This window comes from Rhinolophus sinicus, linkage group LG06 (assembly GCF_036562045.2).
Source record: "Rhinolophus sinicus isolate RSC01 linkage group LG06, ASM3656204v1, whole genome shotgun sequence".
Lineage (NCBI taxonomy): Eukaryota > Metazoa > Chordata > Mammalia > Chiroptera > Rhinolophidae > Rhinolophus > Rhinolophus sinicus.
Genome location: NC_133756.1, coordinates 89377254 through 89390479, shown reverse-complemented (window position 1 = coordinate 89390479; position 13226 = coordinate 89377254). Strand labels below are relative to the sequence as shown.

Genomic DNA, 13226 nt, shown 5'->3' with positions numbered 1-13226 from the left:
AATGCTGAGTATGTTAATGAACAGATGAACACTCTTAAATTTTAGATAGCCTTCCCCTATCAACCAAGAATAAAAGGCTATAAATTCCATACCTTTCCAACTGCTTCTGATGCTTCTCCTCCCTAGCCTGGGCCTTCATCTGTTGTACTTCAATAGTATCAGGCTTCCTTCTTCGCATGTATAGTTCATGGTTTCCCATACACAAGGCCAAAATCCGCTTATTGATTCTCAGACGAGGTGCATAGAAAACAAAATCCTAAACATAAAGTATTCTGAATTTAAAATCTTCCTGAAGAATAGTCTCTCTCACAATAATCTGTACTAAATTTCAGTACGTGGTATGAATTCTAATGTCACATTACCTATTGTTTAGAAATCATAAAATTTCATAACTCCTAATGAGTACACCATACTTTCATGTATCTGGTTCCACATCTTTTCATCCCCACCACTTTTGTAGGGAGGCTAACTTTATCATCTCAATACATTAAATGTCATTTATTATTTTTTTCTTCTCCAAAGTAACTATGAGCATCTGTTCTTTCACCACAAGAGGGTTTTTTTGTTTTACCTTCCATCATAATTATATTAAAACTGGTCTTTGCTCAGGGCTGTCAAGTTTTTTAACCTAGAAATGTTCTCCTTTATCTTTTTGTCTTTTCAGTAACTAACAGAGAAAACGCAAGAATATACCTGACACTAGAGGAATCAAAGAATCTATTTAAATAAAGATGTCTTAAGTTTAAGGATTCAAGTTATAAAAATACCAAGTTCATAATGCAAATCTCCATAAACAGTATTACTGTAGAAAAGGGTTACCTCTGCTACATTCTAGCCACAAACAAACAAGATTTTTTATTAATTTACTGGGATGACATTGATTAATAAAATCTTATATAGGTTCAAGTATACAATATACATCATCTGTATATTGCATTATGTGTTCACCACACAAAGTCAAATCTTCTTACGTCACCATTTATTTCACCCCCTTTACCCTTTTTTACTTCTCCCCTCCCCCTTTTCCCTGTGGTAACCACTAAACTGTTGTCTGTGTCTATGAGTTTTTGTTTAAACAAGTAAGTTTTTAATTGCTTCTTAGGAATGGTGACTGTTTTCAACCACCTCCTAATACCTTATAGTTGAATTTCAGTTAAAGTAAAACTCTAATATACCAATATATATATGTTATAAAAAAATTAAAATTTGTATTTTTAGTAACATTTATTATTTCATCATGAGGAAAATTAAACTATGAAAAGAGAACGTTCCTCAGGAGTAATTCAATAAATAATGCCATTCTTCAAGTAATATCATAGCAAAAAGGCAGAAATTTAAAGTTAATATATAAAACATATAAAAGAATTTTACTTACAGGTGCCTTTTTGTCGATCGGCTTTATAACAAATTTTTTATCATTAAATGAAATATTTCTGATTTCACTCCAGGGAAAACCAATTTTAGGTGTTAACCTTAAAAAAATGACAGCATTCCTTTAGTAAAAAGCAGGAAACAATGGACAAAATTCCTATCAACTTTTTGGGGCCAATTTAACTGAATGACCAGTCTCAAGAGTTCTAGACTTTCAAAATGTATTACCTTACTCAGAACATATTGTTGACATTATCTTTTAACGGGAAATTTGATCAGTTAAATTATATAAAACAAAGAATAACTCTCCAAAGATTTCTTAAATGTATCAGGAACCTTGATTTTCCTAAAATACCTAGAAAAAAACTACCTAGTTTTGGAGTGTAGAACTGAGCTTCTTGGGGTTTGCACTAGCTCTATTTAGACTGAAGCTACTACAACTATTAATTTTAAATGAAGAGGGGTAAAAAGGATAGCCTTTACAGCTTTTCATGTGAATCATGGAGATAAGTTGCTAAATATTAAAAAAAAATTATTTCCTTTTTCTGTTTAATTCTAAAATCTTTTCAGTATTTGTGACTATACTAAAAACACTAAATTTTCAGTAAGTTTAAAAGGATTAGTTTTATAGTATGTGACTTATATCCCAATAAAACAAATTTAAACACTCACATATACAAATGTTCGGGTACACAGTAGAGCTGAAAATCTTACTCTATCACTATACAATAGTTGCCTCCATTTATCGCCCTACAACAAAGATTTACGGAAACAGATTGGAACAAGTAATTTTGTTTCTGCTTTTCACATATTTGACGGTTTCAGACTACCCAGCAAACGTGTCACTGTTGTCCAGTAACAAGAGTGTGAATTGACTGTGACATCTATGTTGGCCAAAAGGCATCTTTTAGTCAGTGTTCTGACAACAGAGTATGAATTCCTACCTATTCATAGTCCTTTTTAACTCTTAAGCAGACTAGGAACTGCAGCACAGCAAATAATTTTTTCTACAAAAAACACTCTTTACTCTATATGCATGCATTATATTGCCCTCTAATGGCCATGGAGATAAGTCAAATTACCTACTTAAAAGGGAGGCTGTTAAAACACAGTCTTTGTAAGGTAATATTATATTTATATGTTACTTTAAAAAATTCTAAAGCAATTTCCTCATATAATTCTCACAACAATCTTGTGAGGTGAGCCTGGCAGTTACACGTATTTCAGAGAGTTAATAACCTGACCAGGGTCACCAAAGTAAATATTAGGTTGGTGCAAAAGTAATTGCAGTTTTTCCAATTATTTTAACCGTTTAAACTGCAATTACTTTTGAACCAACCTAGTAGCAGAGCTGGTAAAAGAACTCAACTAACCTTTTAAAGTTGTACTCTACTTTTTAAAAAAAATTGGAAATATAAGTAATAGCTGAATACATTCTCATTATAAAAAGAAAGTGGATCATTACACATAAAAGTCCCATTTGTTCACAATCCTCAATCCCAGTCCCTCCCACCCTGAACTAAATCCCTCTTTTCCATATTCCCCATCTTTATCTGTACCCATATCTATAATGAATACTACAATAAAACGAATTCAATAATTTTTTAACAAAAAACAAGATTTGGTCTATACTAATTAGTCTTGAAGTTATTTTTCCTTTCCAAAAATTTCAAAATTTTCTCTTCTGAATGATATATAGCATTTTACTTTGCTGTGTAATATAAAGGAAAAAATATACCAGTAAAATTAATAAAATGCTCTCTTCTGGAGTCATTATATATGCTCAGAAATGTGTATTTACCAGTCACCTGTAATAATGAAACTAAAATTCTGGAGCCAACCCAGAATAAAGAGAAATGCCTTAGGAGGTGTTACTGGCACAGCCTTGGACGCTTACGTGGTACGGTAAATAAATTAAAGAATGGTATAAAGCAACTATAGCTATCATTCCTGAAAAGTGCTGTCAGTCTGATGTATTTTACATTAATATGAAAGTTAATACCTGGTCAATTTCAAAATAAAATTATACGATTCACTATACTTAATTCAGGGATATTCTACCTTATTGATGTCCAAAAATATTCAAAACAAGTCCTATGAGAAACGTTCAGAAAAGGTCATACACCTATTAATTTCACTTTTCTCATTGCTCCTGATTTCTTATATATGGCAATTTGAACCTATATGCCAGGTGTAACATTTAAAGAATTATTTTTCAACTATTGAGGGAAATAAATTTAATTAAGTTATTAGACATAACTCACAAGAGATCAAGAAGCATACTTCAAATAAAAGTGAATCATCCCATTTGATAAATACACTGAGAAGTAGAACTATGAAACCACAAGATACTGAGAAAATGCAAATATGATATCTGAAAGCCTACGTGGCATTAACTAATCTTTGAATTTGAAAAAAAACAAACAAAACCAGTAAGGGTAATCAAGCCAACAAAGAACTATTTACAAACAGAACGTAAGATTAAAGCCATATAGACCACTGATTAATGACTAGTTTGCTATTTACTTACTTGTCATCATGCTCATAAATATTCAGGCCCAAAGCATCAACACCTAGCCACAATTCAGTTCCTTTTTTATTTTTTATTTCAAAATAGTTGACTCCATACATTTCTAGATCCTGTGCAATCTTCAGGTATTCCATCATAGAATCTTCCCTGTTGAAATAAAGCTAATTGTAATATACTTAAGTAAGAGTATCTAATACCAAACTATTTACAAAAATATTTTGGACTCAAATTTAATGCTTCATATTTATTCATACAAGTCAAATGATTTTCTGGGATATGATGTAATAATAAATGTTATGAAATAAAAATATTTTGAGGAAAAACACTAAGAAAATAGCCATCCAAATACCTTAGCATTCCTCTATGTTCTTCATGCCAGTTCTGTATTCTTTCTTCCCACTGTTCTTTTGTCAGTTTGTGTTGTTCCAAAACACTATAAAGAAAGAAAATCTATGAAAATACCTCTATGATTGAAAATCACAATTCTTTTAAAAATCTACAATGATATCTTGACTGTGATGGTTGTCATACAAATCTATACATGATAAAATTGCACAGAATTAATAAATACACACACATACACACAAATGACTGCATGTAAAACTGATGAAATCTGAACATGGTAGGTGGATTGCATCAATGTCAATATTTTGATTGTAATATTATACTAAAGTTATGCAAGATGTTACCAAAAGGGAGGGCTGGGAGAAGAATACAGAGGATCTATTATTTTTTATAATTGCATATTAATCTATTATTACCTCAAAATAAAGTTTCTAGGATCCTGAAATTATTTTAAATAACATCTTTAAAAAGTAGTTATTATACAGATAGTTTATAAGAATTCAATTGTTTCCAAAAAGTAAAATATTGGACAAAAAAGGAAAATGACTTTCTCATTATTAATAGAAAAATTACAGAACAGATTGAAAATCAGAATTCTTGAGACTTATTTCTTCTTTTACTCTGTGTATTTGTTTGCTGCTAAATTTAATTTTATTTTCTATAGGTAATACTTTATATAAAAGTATACAAGTGTAAGTCATACTTTTTTCACCACCCCTCGCCCTCCAAATAACTTATTAGTTTCTTCTGTATCTTTCCAGTGTTCCTTACGCAAATGTAAGCAAACACAAAAGTTATTTTCTACTAGTATATTTGAACACCAAATCAGCAAGTCGAACATGCATATAATTTACCTACTCTGTAGACTATAGACTATGTGTTTCTATTCTCTTTGGGTTATACAATGATAATTATTTATCTTTCTTTATTGGTGAATCCTCGGATCCTACTTTACTGATAACAAAAGCTATGGTGTTAAAATATTGTTCTGCTATATAAGAATTTTTACATAAAACCCAGTAATTTCTTGGCAGTATAGAGGAATCTTAGGATGCAATCTTCCCTTGGATAAGCTACTATTTAGAGTGGATATTCCTTACTGGGTTCTCAGACAGACCATTATGTTCTTACTACAAACTGCTCCTTTCTCAATGTATCCTCTTGTAAGCTCTTGCTTTTGGGGAGAGGAGTTTTGTCTTCCTCCTTACAACACTTAAGTTTCCACATTTTTCTTGTCTTTATACTCCCTCTATCACTGTCTGGTCTCTGTGCTCACCAAGAGGAATGCAATCAGCCTTGAGGGCACAATCAGGTCAGCCCATTGCTGGTATCAGGATGTTAACTTTATCTGAAGCTAAGGGGTTTATTACATTTGATGGCACTAAGATTTATGCTGTAGCTTTTTATATCTTGCATTTCAAATCTCATTTATTTGCATTTCACTTAATGTATCTGTATTATTAATATGAATGACTGATTTGCAGGTATCCAAAACATCCTTTTTTCCTTCTGTCCGGAACAACGGAGCCCCTTTTCACGCCTAAAGCCAATCTGTCCAACTTGACTTTTAATCTGTCTATCTGGGCCTTTAAATGACTTCTCCCTCCACTTTCTCAGGATCTTCACTCCATCATTTTTCACCGAGGACATATTTATTGTCCCCTGCCAATATACATTATCATCAAAACTTATTTGTGTTTCAGACGGCAAAGATCACATCAATGTTGCTCACTACTATATGCCGAGTGCCAGCACCAAATAGTGCTCAAAAATTTGTAGTGAATAAAGGAATTAAATAAATTCTTTCCCATCTTTTACAGAACGTGTCTATAAACCCATGCTTCCCTACTCCTAGTTTTTTTCTTCTTTTAAACAGCAAACTTCATTCAAGAACTCTCCATATTCACTATCCTTCATTTCCGTACTGCACATCTACTGCGCAACCCCCAAACCACCACAATCTGGCTTCAATCCCCAACACTACTGAAGCTGCTCTTTCTAAGGGCACTACAATCTCATTGATAAACCCAACAGACATGTTAGTTCTCGTCATACTTGACCTTGCTGTACTATTTGATACTGCTGACCAGTCTCTCCTTAAAGCATGCTTTTACCTTGGCTTCCATGATGTAACACTCTCTGCTATTATTCTTGATTCTCTGGCCATTTTTATTTCCTCAGTATACTTTGCAGGAGCCTCTTTCTCTGTATTTAAAACTTAAGTTGGAACTTAAGATCTGCCCTAGGACTTTTTCTCATTATATACGTACTTTCAGGTCCATCTCCTTCACTCTCATGAGTTGTCCTCTATTTGCTAATTACTCCCAAAACTCTATCTAGAGCTCAAATTGCTCTCCAAGATCTGACCCCACATCTACAAATGGGTACTAGCTCTCTTGGTTATATTGTAGATATTTCAAACTCAGTAGGTTCAAAACCAAAATCTTCCTCGTGCAAAATGTATTCCTTTCCCCCACATCTTGGCAAAAAGGTATCACCACCCACCCAGATGTCAAAATCAGAAACCTGGCACGTAAAAATTTGTGTATCAAGCTCTAAATTTTTAAAGGAGAGAGTTACTATCTGGTGGAGTTGATTGTCCATTATCACCAGAAAACTAAATTCTACCATGGGAGAACAGATGCTTCTCTGCATTTCTCAACACAAGAATTAAAATCATCTGTCAAAATCATCAAATTACTGTGTCTGATTTATGATCACCAAATAAACTTCTGATTACTAATTCCGCCCCACCCCGTACTTAAATAGTGAGAAAAAAAGTGTGCTATATACCATAAATGGAATAAGTTAATCATTGTGAAAGTATTTCTTCATTCTAAACCAAAAAATTAGTACTCTGACATTATGAGTAAGCCTCTTTTAAGCTTAGATAGCTGGAATTAGCACTTCAGAGACTATCAACTTGACGAACACCTATCTGAACCTTCAGTATTAAAGACTGAATCTTAAACACATGCTATTTTCCTTCTTTTTAAATAGAGTGGGTTAAAATACACATGCATTTAAAAATAAAGGAATTAATTGTACTTAAGTGTGATTCCAGTGTTTAAAAGACTTTTTTAAAATCACATCACTATTAAATGTAAACCAATTGCTTCATCTGGTGTGTAACCAAACATCAATCTGATTTAACACTGAAAGAACAACTATCTATGTTATAGTTGTTGAGATAAAATTGTTTTTTTTTAATGAACAAAAAAAATTTTAGGGGTAATTTTCATCATACATAATACCTTATGAGCTAACTTAAAACTTAATTTGCTGTATATTTTACTATATATAAATTGTACCTCAACTAAAAATAAAAACAAGTCCTTATCTGAAATTCTACTGTGCCAGTAAAATCAATTGCTCAATTCAGTGCTTAAAAAAATCTGAGACAAAGAATTTTGGGTTAGAATAATAATCAAAATCAGATAAACATACAGACTAACAAATATCTTATATTCTGATTTTTTTCGTGAACATGCATTATTTTACCTTCTAAGATAATCATTACTGCAATAATATTAAAGGGGAAAACAGTGTAACTTTAATAGTCAAATATTATTGGTATGTTATAAAGCATATGTCCATAGAACACAATTTGTTAGGTGAAAATAAATGCTAATGCTTATAACCATAGGAAATTATTAAAAGTGGACAGGAAGTAATTTAGTCTTTCTTCATATTTAGTACTTATGAAAAAGAAATTACATCTAAGAGCTTAAATACTATGAGGCAGTGATACAGAACTGAAATTTTAGGTTAAAAATATACAGTTTTGCATTTAAATAGCATTTTTAAAATTTGAGAATTTGGACTAAGGACAGTAACAACTTCTCTCCAGGTTCTAAAAGAAAGATCTCCAGGTACATTCTAATATCGGGGACATGTGTGCTACAATTAAGAACTGAGATACTTAAAAGTAACATTTGATGCTGTGCTTTCCTTTCTTCTATTTTTTTTGAGGGCGCAGCTCACAGTGGCCCATGCAGGGATTGAACCGGCAACCTTGGTGCTACCGGCACCATGCTCTAACCAGCTGAACTAACCGGCTACCCCGATGCTGTACTTCCTAAATTTCATAAGTAATACTACCAACTAACACTTATATCACACTTTACAGTTAAAAATGTAAACCATGCCATCCATGAATAGTAATCATAAACTGTAAGGTACGCAGAGTAGAATTATTATCCCCATTTTCAAGATTCAGATACCAAGACTCAGAGATCTCAGTTTATGCACCCAATTGGTACTCAAAATCCAGGTCTTTTAATGATTGTTTCTCGTGTCGTGCTATTTTCAAATAACTTACAGAGGCAGCAGTATACTTCAGATGAGAACAGAGCACTAGACTTGTAGTCTGGAAAATGAGTTTAAAATGTCTTTTAAAAAGTTAGACACTTAAATTTTTAATTCTATGGAGGAAACAGGCTGGTACTTATTCTCAAAAGCATTTATCAAGCACCTATCTGCCTGTGTGAGAATTTTTACCAAGCAGCAACAGTCACATCCTCCCCCAAGCCCAATCTCCATTTATTGTTTATCTTGTGGAAATGAGGAGAGAAGAGGCAGAAATTTTAGGTAATTAAAGACTATATAAATCTTTGTAGCTGCTGAGTCATGATTTTTAAAACAATACTCTCTGATTCAGCTAACAACTTAAAATCTTAAACAAAAAATCTATTTACAAACTTCTGAAATATAATTTTTCAGAGAACGTAACATAAAGCATGTTTCGCTTACCGCTGGGGTAGGAGTCTATCATTAGCCAGGTAGCCTTGTTTGTGAATCTCTTTGTTATAATCTCCATACTTGGCTTGGACAGCATAGGAAGCCAAAAGGACCGCAGTTTCTGGTGGGCAATATATCTCATCATTTAAGATAGCTTCTTTAACTTGCAAGAAGAAAAGTCTTTGAGTTATTTCTTGAATTAATTCCTCAGAAACATCTTCAGGAAAGAATTTAGCTCTAAATTTGAACTGTAAAGGATTCTCTTTTTTAACATCTTGCTGTGTCACCTGGAACAGTAATTTCAAGTATAATCAAAAAAAAGTATTTTAAGTTCATAATAACTGAACCTAGTCACATCAAATTCTTTTTGGAAGAAAGTAGGATGTGAAACATCAAGAAGATTCTAAACTTATAAATAAGATTGGAGGTGTGTAAGATACTAAACCTGTAAAAAACGTGAGAGAAAAAGATTCTATGCTCATGAATGTGACCTATAATTCATGAATCCTATCTAGTAACCAAACTGAAACCTGGTTCTTGAGAAGCTTGAGAAGCTTATCCTGCACATGTTTAAATCAAAGTACTAAGTTACTGCTAGTAATATTTATGTGTTAAGTTAACTGAATTAAAAGACACGACACCTTTAATAATTCAGAGGTAACTGCAAAAGGAGGCCTAAAATCAGTCACACCCTGAGCCTTTCTGCTATAAAATCATGATCACAACTTCAAAATAACTTATTAGCTGAATGTTATTATGCATATTTTACCTTTTTATTTAGTTTAAGCCACGTAGAATAACCTTTGCTGTCCACATATTGCAGCCCAAAAAACCAGACCTCACGCAAACCAACTGTTTTCACCACCTTAAAAAAAAAAAAAAGGGCAATTTCAGTTCAACATTCACATTATAACTAGATGGCACTATACTTCAAAACAAAACCACATAGGCATTATAGATATATTCCTTTGCTACAGAGAAACTCTTTCCTAAATTTAACATGTTAATTAAAGGAACATTGCTGAAAATTTTAATTCAGGTTTTGTATATTAAATTTTATAGTGTCATTTCAATCTTATTTGATCCACTTTTTTATACCTCCTTTTCCTTCTCATCTCCCATCACGACCCCAACAGACAACATGAAGAGTCTGGGAAACAGAGACAGAGCTGTCATTATCCCACTTTCCTGTTTCAATTTATCCCAACAACGACACTATTGGTTAGTCAAGGCAAATAGTATTTTGGTGATCAGAGTCTCAGAGGACATTTAAATGCCATGCCCTAGGTTATCCAGCTGGTGATTTCACACCCACTCCTTCTTCCCTTCACTCATCATCATATATTCTATGTTCTTCCCTAACTGAGCAAGAAACCATTCTTAGAACATGCCATGAATTTTACCCTTCCACAGCTTGGCTCATGCTTTTTCCCTCTGCCTAGAATGTTTCTTCTGTACCTTACCACCTGTTGAATAATTTATTCCTCAAGGCGCAGCTCAACTAACATGCATTCTGTGAATGAAGCTGTCCTATCATCTAGATAAAATTAATCACTTGTTCCTTGATGTTCCCATAGTACTTTATCTATACTGCTATTAGAACATTTACTCTATCATATCATAATTAACTATATTAAAAGTGAGTCTATTTACTCTCCTTGACTGTTTAAAACTAAGGACAGATTATTTGCCTTATTCATTTTAATATCCATATCATCTCAAAGAATAATCAGCCTGTGGTAGGCGCTTAAAAGTATTAGAGTAAATTAAGTGGTAAGCTAGGATACACACTCAGGATTGCACCAACACTTAAAGTATATTTAAAATCCTATATTTAAAATAAAATGAAGGAATTGAGCCAGAGGAAGTGTTAAGTTTATTAACATTTTATAAGAAGGATTTTAACATTTTACAGAAAGATCCAACATTAGTTCGTAAATGATAAATATTTTTGGTACATTTCTTTAATCTAAAAACATGCCAGGCTTTTAGTTTCAAAATAGCAAACTGAACCATTTAGTTTACTTTCCCTCTCTTGAAAACTTTCACTGAAAATCATTTCACAAAAAATTTAAATACATTTAGCTGTACTAGGAAAGGTTATCATCAAAATAACCAAAACTGAGAAATTTTTGGATCATATGGGCTATAAAAACTCATACCGATACAAAAGCTGATCAAAGCCAAACAACTAAATCTTCAATGTGGACAAAGAAGGTCACAGATAATTCAACTTTGGCAAAAGATAAGCTGTCCCAACAGCGACAGAAAACATTCCAACTCAGAGTGGCAGAGATAGGAAATTTACACAGGTCAAGGGCCACAACAGACAGAAGTGTAGCTGGTCAGCTTTTGTCTCCAGGCTTCGTGTGACACACAATTCTGGCCAAGTAGAAAGGGGATTTGCCACCATGGGCACAAGGGACAACACCTGAACTAACTTCAGGCTGTCACATGAACACCAGGAAGAGCAAGAGAGCTCAGCTGTGAAATTCCTTAGGGGGCCCTATCTCCTCAGTGGCCCTTTATCAACTTCTGGAAGTGTTCTTGAAACTTTCAATCACATACTTCTATAAGTTAAAAAAAATGCCCGGGCACATAACTACAATATATTTATTTATAAATTATGCATATGCTATCACATTAATACATTAAAAAGCACTTATTTTTAAAATAATCTGAAAGAGGAAAAGACAAAAATGTAGACAAATATTGTAATATTTTTTCTTGTATCCTAACAGATCCTATTAAGCACTCTCCTTGGAGGTATGAATACTGTCTTCTTTAATCCCATAGGTAGAAGCTAGAAGATGAGGCTAGTAAAGGAAGAGTCAGCAGAGAGCAAACAAAGGACCTCAAGCATTCAAGTAGAGCCCTCTACACACAGCAGCTGGCCTCAATCTAACATCATAATCAGAAGTGAGGCTTTGCTACAGGTGGACTCATGTAGCTATGTACCCTCATTTGAGAGGACTCCTCTATCTAGGTCTGTTCTTGGCCTGACCCTGAACCTACCTACCTACCTGCCAGCTCACCTCATATACTCACTACACCCAAGGGAAAGCCTGCTTTTCGATCCTTGCATTCAGGCTCAAGAGAATTTGTGGAGAAACAGAACTGTGACTATTAGAAATAATTGCGGAGAAAGCCCATTAACATAATAATACACCTTAATCTAGACTTTCCTTTACAATATGAAATCTACATATATGTGTGTTGTATGTGTCAAATACTGTTTGATGTACTTTACATGGATTCTCAATTCTCACAACAACCTTCTAAGGGAGTAATGTTATCATCATCCTAATTGTACAAATGAGAAAAATAAGGCAGAGAGAGTAATTCGTCCAAAGTCAAACAGTTATAGCTGAGACTCTACTGCAGGCAAATGTGGCTCTACACATTACTGCGCTATAATAAATGTGGTTTCATTTTCCCTGGTATCCAAACTAAAGCAATTATACCTAATAAAAAACAAGTATTTTCTCAGTATCTAATATCAAAAAGGCCCATTTGCTAATTAGTTTTTGACGACTACAAATATTTCACTCATTATAAGTAACATTTCAACTTGCTATTAAGTACAATAAATGCTAATTCTATTCACATTTTTTATTCATATAAGATAGGCTATATATATTTACAAGCAGGAAGCCTAGAAGAATCAATAAAAGTGGATATTAGTTCACAAGGTAAAATATCTATAATGTGTGATGCATGTAGCTGCTTATAATTTTGTTTTAAAAATCTGCTCACACACACTTAAAAAAGCCTTTTCGCTTCCAAAAAGACTTACCAGGGCTTTCAAGATAATTAATTACCTAATTGGGGGATTAAGTATATCACTTTGTCAAGAAAAGAAACAACTTTCCAGGAATTTTTAAATTTTATTTCATTAGAATTTGGATCAGTATGTGATAGAAGAACACCTAATAAAACAAAGAGATCTAATAGGTCATTTCGTGCTGCAATGCCAGAAAGGCTCTGTCCCGTTCTCTAAGGTCAAGTTAGCCTGACCACAGACTACCGCACTCCTGCTCATACGTAAAAGTTTATGTAAAAGTTATCTTCCTCTAAGTTTCATGTCATGCAAGAATATCACATTCCTCCTTTTTGCAATCATCAATTCACCTTCTTAATTACTTGACCTCTGGGCACCAATCCCTCTATCCTCCTTTTCTCATTAAAACTTGATTACTTACAACATTAATAAAATTTGATTATTTATAACATTAAGCTC

At 33.2% G+C, this 13226-nt stretch overlaps 1 protein-coding gene across 2 annotated transcripts in view; it reads right to left on the bottom strand.

Annotated features, from left to right (window-relative positions):
* Positions 1–13226, bottom strand: part of RDX (radixin) — an 84688-nt gene that overhangs the window by 46490 nt on the left and 24972 nt on the right. For both annotated transcript variants that reach the window (XM_019715274.2, XM_019715276.2), the window contains exons 4-9: positions 9756–9851; positions 8999–9273; positions 4251–4334; positions 3902–4048; positions 1376–1472; positions 93–256 (exon numbers count right to left, since the gene is read on the bottom strand). In XM_019715274.2, coding sequence (XP_019570833.1) covers positions 93–256; positions 1376–1472; positions 3902–4048; positions 4251–4334; positions 8999–9273; positions 9756–9851 — 863 coding nt within the window. The remainder of the gene's footprint in view (positions 1–92; positions 257–1375; positions 1473–3901; positions 4049–4250; positions 4335–8998; positions 9274–9755; positions 9852–13226) is intronic.